This window comes from Rattus norvegicus, chromosome 8 (genome assembly GCF_021556685.1).
Source record: "Rattus norvegicus strain SHRSP/BbbUtx chromosome 8, alternate assembly SHRSP_T2T, whole genome shotgun sequence".
In the NCBI taxonomy this organism is placed as follows: domain Eukaryota; kingdom Metazoa; phylum Chordata; class Mammalia; order Rodentia; family Muridae; genus Rattus; species Rattus norvegicus.
Window position 1 is genome coordinate 129,132,203 of NC_141541.1, and position 14,473 is coordinate 129,146,675.

The window sequence follows — 14,473 nt, forward strand, 5'->3', positions numbered from 1 at the left end:
GACATTTGTTTATTCTGTCACAATTACTTAAAATAATAGACGTCGTGGTGTGTGAGGGCAATATCTAACTGGGGAAGAGTGTAGTCTAGTCTTGTGTTAGTTTGCTGTTCATGAAGCAGCTATGACAGTCGGCAGTCAGTTTTTCACTCTGGATGGTGTGTACTGGACTCGAGTACTAATGTGTCATTTTTTTTTTTTAAATATCCATTAAAAGTTTTTGAGAAAAAAAGGAAGAAACCAACACATTCAGAAGACTCGGACTCTTCTTCCAACTCCTCTTCCTCTTCAGAGTCATCCTCAGAAAGCGAAGTTGAACGAGAGAGAATCAGAAGGAGGAGACATAAGAGGAGGCCAAAAGTCAGACATACTAAAAAGAGACGGAAAGAGATGAGCGGTTCAGAGGAACTGAGAAGGAAGCGCACAGTGAGCCCTGAGGGGTAAGTGCGGGTCTGTGCTGACCCAGGCACAGGAACCTCTGAACTCAGTGTTCTTACTGTACTTGTAGAAGCAAGGAGCATTGGGTTTTAAACTGATAAAAGGAACAATCTAGGAGTGGCAATTGGGAGGCAGCTTGCAGTTGTCTTGCTCTTTTCTCCAGATTAAGGCCTCTGCTTACTGAACCATTTTACCAGCCCTAATGCCTGAAAATTCTCTCTTGTGTTTGTGTGTGTTTACCTTCTTTTATTCATTTTTAAATTTTTTTTTTTTTTTGGTTCTTTTTTTCGGAGCTGGGGACCGAACCCAGGGCCTTGCGCTTCCTAGGTAAGCGCTCTACCACTGAGCTAAATCCCCAGCCCCCATTTTTAAAATTTTATTTGCATTAGTGTTTTTCCTGCATGTGTGCCTGCGTGAGGGTGACAGGTCTTGGAGTTATAGGCACTTGTGAGCTACTACTGTGTGGGTGCTAGTCAATGAACCCAGGTCTTCTGGGAGAGCAGCCAGTGCTCCTAACTGATGAGCCATCTCTCCAGTCCCTGAAAAGTTTTTCTTTTAAAATACAGTATTTTTGACTTTGAGAATTTCTTTCATGTCTACAAAGTAATTTGATCCTTCACCTCCTAATCCCTCCTTTGAATTCCCCTGTCCACTATATCTCCCTTCTCTTTGTTTTTCTTTTAATAAGCTACTGAGCCTACTTAATGTGCAGGGCCACCCTGTGGAGCATAGGCAGAGTCTGTACCCCTGAAGAAAACTGATTCTCCCTAAAGCAAAACTTGGGCCATTGAGCTGCCTCAGTGGCTTCTCATCAAGCCTGACAAATTGGATTTGATTTCTGGGATACACATAGTTAAGAGAGAGTACCATCTCCCACAAGTAGTGTCTCACATCTACATCATGGTGTGTGCACAGCACACACAAGGAAATAGATAAGTGTGTTTTTTAAGAAGGAAAACATTAATCATTGACAACTTCCATTTCAGAATTTTAGCACTCAACTTTTTTCTCTTTTTAATTTTAACTTTAAAAATTTTCTTAGTGCTAGGTATTTTTCACTGTGTTGATGTTTTATAGATTGGTGAAAATCAAAATTGAAGCCAGTGTAAGCTTGCTCTTGCCTTTATTTTATGAGATGGCATTAATGTCTAAATTGGTGACTTGATTTATTTTAGTTACTCTGAGAGGAGTGATGTGAATGAAAAAAGATCAGGTGATTCAAACACTAAAAGAGAAAAGCCCGTTGTTCGACCAGAAGAGATTCCTCCAGTTCCCGAGAACCGATTTTTACTTAGAAGAGATGTGCCTGCTGTCGCTGTGGAGCCTGAACAGTAAGTAGGCTGATGGCTGTGTCTCTTTTTTCTGCACTGTGTCTAGTTCCTGACAGAAGCACCTTGCTCATACTTTCTTTTCAGAGGGGATACCATAGAGCAGCCCACAGCCTAGAGGACACGAAGCAGAAGGAGAGGATGCTGTCACTCAGCTGGCTTTCTCCTTCCTCTTTTAATCTGCACTGGCCCTAGCACGTGGGAGAGTTAGTATGCCCAGTCTTGTAGGGATGGGATGTCCAGTCAGGTTGACAGTGATGTTAGCTATCACACTGTATACTTTTATCTCACTGATGGGTAAGCCCATCAGTGCACTGCAGCTTCACGCGCACTCCCCACGACTCACGCTCAGAGTACACAGAAAATGTTATGGGTAGTCAGTCACACTAAGTAATGACGTGTACCTCCCTGACAGAATCCACGCTTGAATACCTGATTAGGTAAAGGAAATAGGGCAAGTTAGTCAACGAAGAGGGTGTATTTTGTTGTTTTGGTCTGTATTTTTTGTTTGCTTATTTTTGAAGACAGGATCTTGCTATGTATCTCAGGTTAGCCTCGAACTTGGAATCCTTCTGCTTTATTGTCTAGAATATTAGGGTTGCAGGTATGTATATGCTGTCAGGGAAGGTTATATTACTGATCGTGCTGCATTGGCCTTTTGTTAAAGGGGAGAGTCTTTTCAGAATGGGTTATCAGGTTCATTGAGCTCTGAATCCAACTGAGTGGTGAAATCAGTTTCAATTTCGATAGTGCAAAGTTAATTACATGGTGACTGGAGATACAATTTAGTATCATAAATACTATTGTAGTTTCCCTGAATTGTGGCTTGAGATTTAGTCTCAGAAAATACTGTTTAATGTACTTTGTCTATTAGGCTACAGTTGAGGAATGTGAAGAAGACACAGCCAGGCATGAAGACATATGCATGTAGTCCTAGCAGTAGATAGGGATATTTGACTGCAGAGTTGGTGTCCATCGTGAACACTGAAACAAGGTCTAGTCTCAGAAGAGGGAGGTGGAAAGGGAGGAGAGAAGAGTGTTGTTATTTGAGCAAAAGTACGTCAGTAGTATAAGCTGTACTTTCCTGTGAGGAGTTACAAGAAATCAAACAAGCTGTGCCCCAGCCCTTCAACAGTTTTTGTTTTTTCTTCGTTTACTTTTAGACAGGGTCTTGTTGTAGAACCTAGGCTAGCACTGAACTCCTTCACATGGTGGGATTATAGGTATATATTAGCATGCCTGGCTTTCCTGTACTGATCTTCAGTATTTAAAAAAAAAAGAACAAAAAACAACAACAAAAAAACCCCCTATTTTTCTTCCAAATAAATATTTACTAATGGGATGAATGGAATTTTCCTGGGGCAAGATCACTCCATCTAGAGCTCAAGTTAGTGTCTCTGTTAGAGCAGTTGTCAGTGCTGTCATTTGGCAGTCTACAGTGGGAGGTCACACACCTCTCACTGTGTAGCGTGTCAAGTGGCAGTCGTGTCTGTATGTGGTGATGTGGATGATGTAGCCATGCCCATGAAGCTTTATGGATGTTGACATTTGGATTTCATGTAGTTTCATGTCATGAAATAGGAGACCTGGCTTTGTAAAGACTGTAGTTGTACATTGAATGTTGAGAAGACTATTCCGGCTCTTGGTGTTTTTAATTGTCACTCTGAACTCTTTCAGGAATGTTCCAGATGTTGCACCTGTTGTAAGTGATCAGAAACCATCTGTATCAAAGTCTGGACGGAAAATCAAGGGAAGAGGAACAATTGTACGTATGTTAAAACTTTCTTTTTTCAAATTGTTTACCTAAATATTAATTTAACATTTTATTTTAAAAGTCAGAGGTTTAATTTTAGATGAAATTTTTTTTACTAAAGAAATTGTTTTTATTTCCCAAAGCTTTGGAAAGGTGCTACCATTGGTAGGTACAGCTGTGGGTGGATTTAAATATTCAGTGACATAATCCATGAAACAGTATTTTGAGAAATTTTGTTCTGAATAATGGAGGCTAACGAATGTGTTAGGACTGCAAAGGGAACTTCAAGATTCCAGGTGAATGTCTTGCCTCTTGTCTTGTATTTGAAATAACTTCTTACTTTCCTAAGTTGATACTTAAATCAGTGGCTTCATTAGATTTTTTTTTCTGACTCTTGTTCTATAAGAGGCATTTTTAGAACAGTTATTACCCTCTCTGTGTTTAAAGCGCTATCACACACCTCCAAGGTCAAGATCCCACTCCGAGTCCGAAGATGATGACAGCAGTGAAACCCCACCTCACTGGAAGGAGGAGATGCAGAGACTGAGAGCCTACAGGCCACCGAGCGGAGAGAAGTGGAGCAAAGGAGACAAGTAAGCCAGGCTGGGTACCTAATGAGCTCCAGGATGTCCTAGACCACATAACAGGATCCTGTCTTCTCAAAAGAAGGGGATTAGTTATTAAAGCATGAGCAACCCAAAATGTATATGAAAAGCTACGTGAAGCAGGAAGCACTTTGTAACCCCATTGCTGGGCAGGTGTCTACCGATGAACCTTAGGACAATGAGATATGCTTTCAAAGAAATTAGTGTTCTTAAGAATGACACCTGAGGGGCTGGAGAGATGGCTCAGCGGTTAAGAGCACCTGACTACTCTTCCAGAGGTCCTGAGTTCAATCCCAGCAACCACATGGTGGCTCACAACCATCTGTAAAGAGATCCGATGCCCTCTTCTGGTGTATCTGAAGACAGCTACAGTGTACTTATATATAATAAATGAATAAATCTTTAAAAAAAAAAAAAAGAATGACACCTGAGGTGCCCTCCGCACATGTGCACATGTGCACCTGCACACATACAAGCATACATATGTGTATACTTTTTTACAAAGAAAAAATAGGTTCAAGGCTGGGTATCCAGCTCTATAGTAGAGTGTTTGCTTAGCATGCATAAGGTCCTGAGTCCAGTGCCCAGTACCACAGAAACAAGTGATTCATCAGCAAGATTGCTTGGGACCTGGGCTTCACTCTCTCTCAGTAATTGCTTTTAGAGGGAGAAGATTGTTAGTAGATCATATCATGAGCTAAACTTCTGGTTAGTTGCAATGATTTTTATAGACATTCAGAGTCTTTGCTTAAAAACAAGGATCTTGGGACTGGGGAGATGGCTGAGAGGTTAAGAGCCTTGACTACTCTTCTAGAGGACCTGGGTTCAATTCCCAGCACCCACATGGCAGTTCACAACTGTCTTCAGTTCCAGAGGATCTGACACCCTGACACAAATACACATGCAGGCAAAACACCAATGTATATGAAATGAAAATATATCGAATAAAACAACCCAAGGATGTTTTGTAAAAAAGTCTGCTAATCGTTATCATCACTCTGGTTTATGTTCGTGTTGATGGAGTCGAGTACTTTGTTGTCAGTTAGATGTGTGTGTGTTTTTAAGACATAGCATTCACAGATGACCACATGCATGCTGTGCTCCTCCACTTACAGGCTAAGTGACCCCTGTTCAAGCAGATGGGATGAAAGGAGCTTGTCCCAGAGATCCCGATCATGGTCCTATAATGGGTACTATTCAGACCTTAGTACAGCAAGGCACTCTGATGGTCACCACAGAAAACGCCGGAAGGAAAAGAAGCTTAAGCATAAAAAAAAAGCTAAAAAGCAGAAACATTGCCGAAGACACAGACAGACAAAGAAGAGGAGGATAGTTATGCCACCTGATTTGGAACCCTCAAGATCTCCCACCCACCGAGTGAAGTCCTCCAGTGTTGGAGAAAGGAGACCTCACGCCTCCTCATCCTCTCAGTGCTCGTCAAAGCGGGATTGGTCCAAATCAGACCGAGATGACCGGAGCGCTTCCACCCGCTCCAGCAGAGACTCCTACAGATCCAAGTGTCATTCAGGATCAGATTCTAGAGGGAGCTCTAGATCAAGGGCTGCGTCAGAATCCTCATCGCGCTCTCATAATAGATCAAAGTCTAGATCTAGTTCCAGGTCTGGGCCCCGAAGAACAACATCAGTATCCCCCAAAAAACCTGCTCAGCTGAGTGAAAATAAGCCAGTTAAGACAGAACCTTTAAGGTCATCAATGCCACAGAATGGAAGTGTGCTTGTGCAGCCAGTGGCAGCAGAAAACATTCCTGTAATACCATTGAGTGACAGCCCTCCCCCTTCTAGGTGGAAGCCTGGACAGAAGCCCTGGAAGCCCTCTTACGAGCGAATTCAGGAGATGAAAGCTAAAACAACCCACTTGCTGCCTATACAAATCACATACAATTTAACAAATGTTAAAGGAACTGTGAGTTCCTCGTCTTATCACAAAAGAGAAAAAGCTTCAGAAAGTGATGGGAGTGCTTATTCAAAGTACAGTGATAGAAGTTCTGGAAGCTCAGGAAGGTCAAGGAGCAAGTCTTCTAGGAGCAGGTCATCCTCCAGATCATACACGAGGTCAAGGTCACGAAGTGTACCTACGTCCCGCTCGCTCTCTAGGTCTCCATCCTCTAGGTTTCACTCGCCAGATAAGTACAGTGATGGCTCCCGGCACAGCAGGTCATCTTCATACACTTCTGTTAGCAGTGACAATGGAAGACGAGCCACATTTAGATCCAGCAGGAAAAAAAGTATCACTTCAAATAAAAGACACCGCAGCAGCTCTGAAAAGACACCTCACAGTACATACGCCAAAGGCAGAGAGAAGTCTTCACGTCACAGGAAGTATAGTGAAAGCAGATCATCTTTAGATTACTCTTCAGACAGTGAACAGTCACATGTTCAAGGAGTACACTCAGCCCCAGAGAAGGAAAAGCAGGGAAAAGTGGAAATGTTGAATGGTAAACAGGGGAAAGGCAGAGAAGAAGGAAAATCCAAGCCTGAATGGGAATGTTCTCATTCTAAAAAGAGAACTCTGAAAGGTGATCTTCCTGATCACTCTAGAGGTGACAGTGTGTCCAAAGGAAAGAACTGTGCTGGGAGTAAATGGGACTCTGAATCAAACTCAGAACAAGATGTGACAAAGAGCAGGAAAAGTGATCCCCGGAGATGTTCTGATAAGGAGGAGGGGGAAGCTTCATCAGACTCCGAGTCAGAAGTTGGCCAGAGTCACATCAAAGCCAAACCCCCAGCCAAACCTCCAACAAACACTTCCCTGCCTGGCAGCGATGGTGCCTGGAAGTCTAGGAGGCCACGGTCTTCAGCCTCTGAATCAGAGAGCTCCTGCTCCAACTTGGGGAACACTAGAGTGGAGCCCCAGAAGCAAAAACATTTGAAGGATAGTCTTAAAGGGGAGAGAGAGAAATCAAAAGCCAAAAAAGACAAAAGGCACAAGGCTCCAAAACGGAAGCAAGCTTTCCACTGGCAACCTCCACTCGAGTTTGGGGAGGAGGAGGAGGAAGAAGAGGAGGTGAATGGAAAGCAACTTATGCAGGACCCGAAAGAGAAAAAGCATGTCTCTGAGAAGTATGAGGCTGTGAAAGACAATACTCCAAAAGGAGAGAAAACCTGTAATGAAGGTAGCTGCCCAAATAAACCCAAAATGGGTACTTTAGAGCAGGACTCACTTGCAGAGGGTGAGCATGATCTCAACTCTTGCCCTGCACCTCTGAAAGTGGAGGAAAACTCGACCAGCTCTCCCCCTAGCACCCAGCACCTTGAAGAGCCTGTCCCAGGTGGAGGGGAGGATGTGCTTCAGACAGATGACAACATGGAGATTTGCACCCCCGATAGGACTTCCCCTGCAAAGGGAGAGGGGGTGTCCCCTTTAGCAAACCACAGGCTAGACAGCCCAGAGATCAGCCTTATTCCAGAGCAGGATGAGCACATAGCACATCCCAGATCAGGAGGGAAACAAGAGAGCAGTGTGTCTGAAAGCAAGACCTTGGGTGAAAGTGGGGCTAAACAGGACAGCTCTACCAGCTTGACCAGTCCTGTAGAGATTGCTGGAAAGAAGGAGGGGGCTGAGAAGAGCCAGGTGAACCTCACAGATAAGTGGAAGCCACTGCAAGGTATAGGGAATGTGGCAGTGTCTGCTGCAACCACATCCAGCACTGTAGATGTAAAGGCTTTGTCTACCGTGCCTGAAGTGAAACCACAAGGCTTGAGAATAGAAATCAAAAGCAAAAATAAAGTTCGGCCTGGGTCTCTCTTTGATGAAGTAAGAAAGACAGCACGCCTGAATCGGAGGCCACGGAATCAAGAGAGTTCCAGTGATGAGCAGACACCTAGTCGGGATGGCGATAGTCAGTCCAGGAGTCCACACAGATCTCGAAGTAAATCTGAAACCAAATCTCGACACAGAACAAGGTCTGTCTCATACAGTCACTCACGAAGTCGATCTAGAAGTTCCACCTCATCTTACCGGTAAGAAATAGTTTCTTTCCTCTTTTACCCTTGAGGAGAATCTGCTCTCATTTAGCTCAGGAAAACATCCGCATTAGAAGTGTGATCACTGTTCCATATGACCAAACTACTGAGAGAGGACAGAGAAGGGGGCAGGCATTTCAGAACAAAGCATCGACCCTCCGAACAGAGTATAGTTTATCACTTGGACAAGGAAGGCTCTTCTTGTCATGATTGGTGGCAAGTTCTCCATATTCAAAGGTGTGAAGTAGCTGGCCTTGTGCAGGTTGCCATGCCTTTGCATAGAATCTTTTGAGCAGACTCTGTAGGGCTTGGAGATCATTGATCTTACTACTTGTTTACATATGTAAAAGGTACATGCCACGCCACGCCACACCACGCCACGCAGGCAAAGTTGCTGTTCCAGGTACACATCTAAGTTGAGCTTTGTGATCAGGTCGTCAGGAAAGACGGGAGAGTACAAAGAGTGGAAGTAAAGCTAAGAAAAGGGGGTTCACAGGAACAGGAAGCCAGTGAGTAGTTGTGTTCATGAGCATGTAAATGTATCTGTTGGAGTCTTCTGTGACTTTATTTCATTGATTAAACAAACCATGGTGGCTTCTGGATTGCTTCCTTTGCAGTACATGACCCCGTCCAGTGAGTAGAGTTTGTAAAGAGACCTTACCCTGGTTTTGTTCCCCTCCTGCCCTGTTCATCCCAGCAGTGTGGGGAGTGTACATGTGCTTTCTCACCCATTCCATTGTAGATCAAGAAGCTACTCTAGAAGCCGAAGCAGGGGCTGGTATAGCAGAGGCCGAACCCGCAGCCGGAGCAGTTCCTATGGAAGTTTCCATAGCCACAGGTAAGCTTGTGGTCTCATCCTGCTGAGTGGTATCCAGTCACTTAGAGTAGACCACTTCTGGGACACAGCAGGACAGCTGTTAGTCTGTCCTTGTCAAATACCACCCTAAGCTGTTTTCTTATCCAGCTCTCTGAGAGCTCTGGAACTTTGCGTGGCTGTTCCTTGATGAGATCTTACCAGAGTAAGGTAAAGAAGCAATTGACTTGAGAGGTCATGCCACTCCTACCTGCTCTGTGCATAGATGTCACTGAGGTCACAAGCACAGTCACCTCTTCTTGACCTATTGAGGGGTTACAATAGGCTATATCGAGGAAACCACGAGGAAAGTGAGTGCTGGGCCAAGGTTTTCTATTTCCCTGCTGCTGCTCTCTTTGGCCTTGTGATATTTTCTGCTGTGACCGCTCATGTAAGTGGGCCTTCTCCCTTCCCACTCAGTGGAGAGGAGAACTCCCTAAAGCTTAATCTTCTGATGGAATACAAAGGTTTTCAAAAGAGATTCCAGTATACTTGAGGTGAACACAAAATAGTTAAGTCATTTCACTGTATTTTCACATTGATGGGCAAAAAATGTCTAGATTGTTACTGTGGCCTGTGCCCTAATGCACAAGGTGACAGCCTCTGTGGTCCATACCAGGACATCCAGCAGGAGCCGGTCCAGGAGCAGCTCCTATGACCCCCACAGCCGCTCCAGGTAAGTGTTGCTGGGAGGCCCCAGAGTGCTGGGTAGGGATTGGCTTGTGCTGCTGCAGGTTGATCTCAGGGCCTCAGGCATAAAACACAGCACATCTACTGCCTCGGAGCTTATTCCTTAGCCTAAGTGTTGCATTTTTAATTAAATAACTTCAGTGCATATGTTTATCTTCTAAATTTGCACTTAGATGATATAATTTTTATCTGTTGGCCCACTGTGCTCCAGTCAGAAATGACAGTATCCAATCGTAACGGCAGGTGCTTGTGAGTATAATTGCCGAGTAAGAGAGATTCAGTCACACTAACTCCATGTCAACTTTGTGATATTTTTCAATGCAGAAAAGAAATTAACATTTTTCTCTTTAACATGGTAAGTCCATTTGGGTGCAATTGCTGGATGTTCCTAGAACTTCTATGCAACTGCCCTCACACCTCCATAGAGTACCGGTGTGAGACAGACAGCGCCCTCTGATGGCCCTAAAGGGAGACTTTCTGTATCTGAGTGGAACACTGTGTGTCATTGCTATTTAAGCAGATCCTACACCTACGACAGCTACTACAGCCGGAGTCGTAGCCGCAGCCGCAGCCAGAGGAGTGACAGTTACCATCGGGGTAGAAGTTACAACAGGCGGTCCAGGTGGGTCCCTGGGTTATGCACTGGGAGTGAGTGGGCCATCAGTGGAGTGCCTCCCCTTTGGTGCCATTGGCCTACAAACAAACAGCTTTTAAACATGGCCTTGGCACTGGGAGTTGGCAGGTGAGTCGCTGATCATTGTTTTAGAGTTGACACTAAAATGGGTTTTCAAATAGTCACATAGCTCTGAGTAAACATTTCTTTTGGAAGGAGAGGAGTAAGACGAAGACTAAATCATAGTTCACTTCTGGAAGTCAGGCTAATTTTCTGAAACAGCCAGTCTGTCATTTTATTAAGTCATGATTGTCTCAGCAGCAGTCATATAAGACACAGGGTTGAATCTTATATCTTGTCATTTATTTAATAAGATGTAACCTGATTGTGAGTCTTGTATTATCCCTTGCTGATGACTGTTGTCACCCTTATTCATTGCAAGCCCAAAAATCTTTCTATAGGCAGTACACATAGATACCCCCTTGTATCCACGGCTGCCAGCTAGACATGCCGTGCATGAACCCTCTAATGTTCTAGAGCTTTCCTTGTGCCCAGAAACAAAAGAGCCATCTCCATTGCTTGTCTTTGTGTTTTGAAGTGATCACTAAACTCCCACCCCCAACCCCCACTTCTCAGTTCTTCACTGCAGCCCATTGCCCTGGGAACACCCCACACCCATCCACTGACCCTTGGACCCTGGGGGTTTTCTGTGAAGGAGCTTGCCTGTCCACTGTCTCAAGCTGCCCTTGAGCCCTTGTACTTGGTCTACTCGTTGTAGTGGGATGATGCTTACTATAACATGTGGACTAGATCTCAGAAGAGATTTTTAGATGGGCTGAATGACCACCATAACCAAGCCCACACCCACTTTAGTGAGACTCCCTCTGTACCTTTAACCTCTTCCTGCTCCAGTCTCGTCTAGTATCGACATTCACTGGGTATAGTAGAAGAATAGTTTGCTCATTCTTATGAATGGATTTTAAGTAAGTTTCCCACTCTTGTGAGGTTTCTTTGTTATCTTAACCTTGGTTTTTGCTACCATTTACCATTTAAAGCATCCTTGAAAGACCTATAGTGTTGCCATAGGTTAAAACCAAAACTGGGAGTTGATGGCTGTTTTGTTGTTTTGTTCTTTTATGCAGGAGTATTAGGTCCTATGGCTCGGACAGTGAAAGTGACAGAAGTTACTCTCGTCACCGGAGCCCCAGTGAGAGCAGCAGATACAGCTGAGGTGTCTCTGTACAGGTTGTGTCTTAACTGTAAATACCTGGTAACTTAAAGTGTACGAAACTGGACGGCAATCTGTTGTGTGTTAGTCTTAGACCTCAATCCAGTAGTGGGTATTTCTTGTCACTTGCTTACATGTGTGCAGAAGAATTTAAAGTGCAGATGTCCCTAGAAATATTTTTATGCCCCATTTTACAGTAGGCAACTATGGAATTTTCATTTTCTTGAATCAAGAAATAATAAATTTGATGTTAAGTATAATTTGCAGTGTTACTGTAGGTAGGTTTTCTATGTATCACATTGTCCATAGAATCCAGGTTTCTTTTTGTCAGTGTTTCAGGTTTTAGTGTCCATGCTGCCAGACAGATTTGTGGAGAGCTGTCACAAGACACATGTTTCTGTGTCCCCATGCTGGTTGTCTTCTCTATACGCTGTCAGATCAGACTGTCCACATCCGTATTGATTATGGCCAGGTGTGCAGGGTGGTAGCCCATACCACCATGTCTGCAGCAGTCCGTTCCAGCTGTGAACACCCACACTGTCTAAGGGCTCTGCCTTCTCACAGTGAATGCCAGAAGCTCAGATAGTGACTGTGTTGCCACCCCAGCTCCTGCTTTGGTGCTTGGTGCCTTTGGCCCCTCATACGTCGTATCATCATTTACAGCATTTCCCGATGCCAGGAAATGAATTGTGATTTTTTTTTTTTTAATTCACTGGCACCAAAAATTATTTCTTCTGAGCTGGATTCACTATGGGTGTAGGGGCTTCTCCCAAACACAGATATGTGGTGCAGGTCCCTTGAAACAGAACCTGTAAGACTGGTCATCTTGTTCTGCACGTGTGCTAAAGAGCCAGCTACAGATGGGGCTTCAGACGTCACTCTCACTGTGTCAGCAGCAGCAGCCCCGCCTCAGCCATCTGTTCTGTTCGTGTTGAGACCCCACTGGCTCCAGGAAGTTCTGCCTGATGGAGGAGACCCAGGACAGAAGTTGGGGACAGACGGGTGGCAGGCCCCAGGAAGAATCTAACCTGTCAACCTGTCAAAACTAGTGTGGGTTTGTTTCTTTGTTTTACTCTTTAGTTCACATTCTTTCCCCAAGTGTACTTAATCACCTTAGTGCCGGTTTAATCCAGTTCACAGAATTCCTGTCAGGTATATGGTGTAGAAGTCTATACCATCCTATTTCACCCAGACCTGGCTGGTGTATTTAGGAAGAGAAAAAGCCTTGGGATCTTACTAATGTCCTGGCCAAATTGAGGGCGGGTACTGGGTGTATGAAAATAGTCTTCCAGGGCCATGTGGCTCAGTGATAGATAGCATGTGCTTAGCACGCATCTAGCTATGGGTTCGGAGATTGGCACCCCACAAATGCTGCTGTCACTCTGATGTGTGTAAACAGCCGGCTGTTGTTCACCATATCTGTAAATTAGTTAATTAGAAAGCGGGATAACATCAGAACTCAGTGCTTGGCAGATTAAATATGTGGTTTATAGTGAGTGGTTCCTCCCCCAACCCCCACCCCCTTTAAAGTTGCCTACAAAGAAGGGTGTTTGAATCTAGTATTCGCTGGGAAGAATGCATTCAAGAGGACAAACACACTGACAAATGGAATTAGTAAGAAAAGGTCACTATTGGGCCATATATTATTGTTCGGTTGTTGCGTACGTAACAAAGTCATCACAAATTTCTCAGCCTAAGAGTGCCCGTGTGTCATTGACTATCAGGCATGGTAGGTTCAGAGGCTCAAGGCTATGACTAAGGGCTGGAAGGGTGCATTCCTCACAGCGACTCTGGGAAGGAGTGACTTTCTCATAGACTGCAGCTGGGGCTCTAGACCCCTTGGAGGATGCCCGCATCCCCTGCTGTAGACCTTGCCATGATCTTCAACCAACAGAGACCCTTTGAATCTTCGTCTTTCTTCAAAATCTCTGCCTTCCTCCTGCTTTAAGGGTCAATGTAACTATACCAAACCCCAGAGATAAATCTCTACTTGCAGTCCCATGGCCCCAGAGGAGTTAGAGACATTGGCAGGTTCTGGGGATTAGCATAGGGAGAGGAAGGGCATCCACCTACCACCTACTGCCACTGTGGACAGGGTTTAACCTGTACCAGACAGGCGCTCATATTCAGTAGTGTCAGCCTTGCTGTTTATACCCAAGTGAACTACAGAAATGGCTTTTCTTCCTAACCAGGATCATTCTGTATTTTGAAGTTATTTTTTTAATAAAATTGAATTATGTTGTGTAATGTGCTTAATAGAAAATGCTTTATTGGATGATTTTGTAACATCCTGTTTACTGCAAGTGGCATAGTTGATATTGTTCAAAAATGTAGAAAATACTTTTGTACATACTAGCAGTGTCTAATTTGTATATACTTCTATTAAATTTCTCTACAACTTGAAAAGGCTCTTGTAAAAATGAAAATACATGCAAAATTTGAGTCTGCCTGCTTGGTCTTTCTTTGCTCAGACTCCAGTCGGTTTCTAATACAGCAAGTAAAGAGACTTGTCCATTGGCAGGTTACTGGGGTGCAGGAGTGACCTGGGAGAGCCTGTCAGAAACATACCCTCTGGTGGGATGCAACTCCAGGTCTCCTGCTGTCCTCAGCTGAGGAAAGTAAGCAATTCCAGCCTCTAATGCTCTGCCTAGGAGCAAGTCCTCTGACTGCTGGGGCACCCATCAGACAGACAGGAGTGACATTTGAACACAGATGAGGATCTGCTGGGCAAGTACAGTGAACCCTGGAACCTGCTGCCTTGTTTGCAGATAACTGAGTTTTCTAAATAGTGTTTCCCCAAGCTGGAACACTAAAAATTGTCAAATGCGGGAGCTTTAATATTTAAAGAAAATGCCAGGTGTGGTAGTGCAGAGGCAGGTAGATGATCTCTTCAGCTCAAGGCCAGAGGGGACTGCATAGTGTAAGACTCTTAACATGTTTTCAAAAGAAAATTAGCTAGGCTTGGCCTCATAAGCCTGTGGTCCT

At 44.3% G+C, this 14,473-nt stretch overlaps 1 protein-coding gene across 19 annotated transcripts in view; it reads left to right on the forward strand.

The window, feature by feature from the left end:
* Nktr (natural killer cell triggering receptor) overlaps nucleotides 1-13,935 on the forward strand; it is a 38,302-nt gene extending 24,367 nt beyond the window's left edge. For 5 of the 19 annotated variants that reach the window (XR_015626321.1, XR_015626319.1, XR_015626314.1 and 2 more), the window contains 9 exons: nucleotides 215-437; nucleotides 1,611-1,766; nucleotides 3,441-3,528; nucleotides 3,964-4,109; nucleotides 5,237-8,101; nucleotides 8,847-8,942; nucleotides 9,577-9,633; nucleotides 10,165-10,269; nucleotides 11,403-13,935. Coding sequence is in view for 5 of the 19 variants with exons in the window: in XM_087560036.1 (XP_087416162.1) it covers nucleotides 215-437; nucleotides 1,611-1,766; nucleotides 3,441-3,528; nucleotides 3,964-4,109; nucleotides 5,237-8,101; nucleotides 8,847-8,942; nucleotides 9,577-9,633; nucleotides 10,165-10,269; nucleotides 11,403-11,490 (3,824 nt within the window). In the remaining 14 variants the exon portion in view is untranslated. 19 annotated transcript variants of the gene reach the window in all.
* Nucleotides 13,936-14,473: the final 538 nt, after the last annotated feature.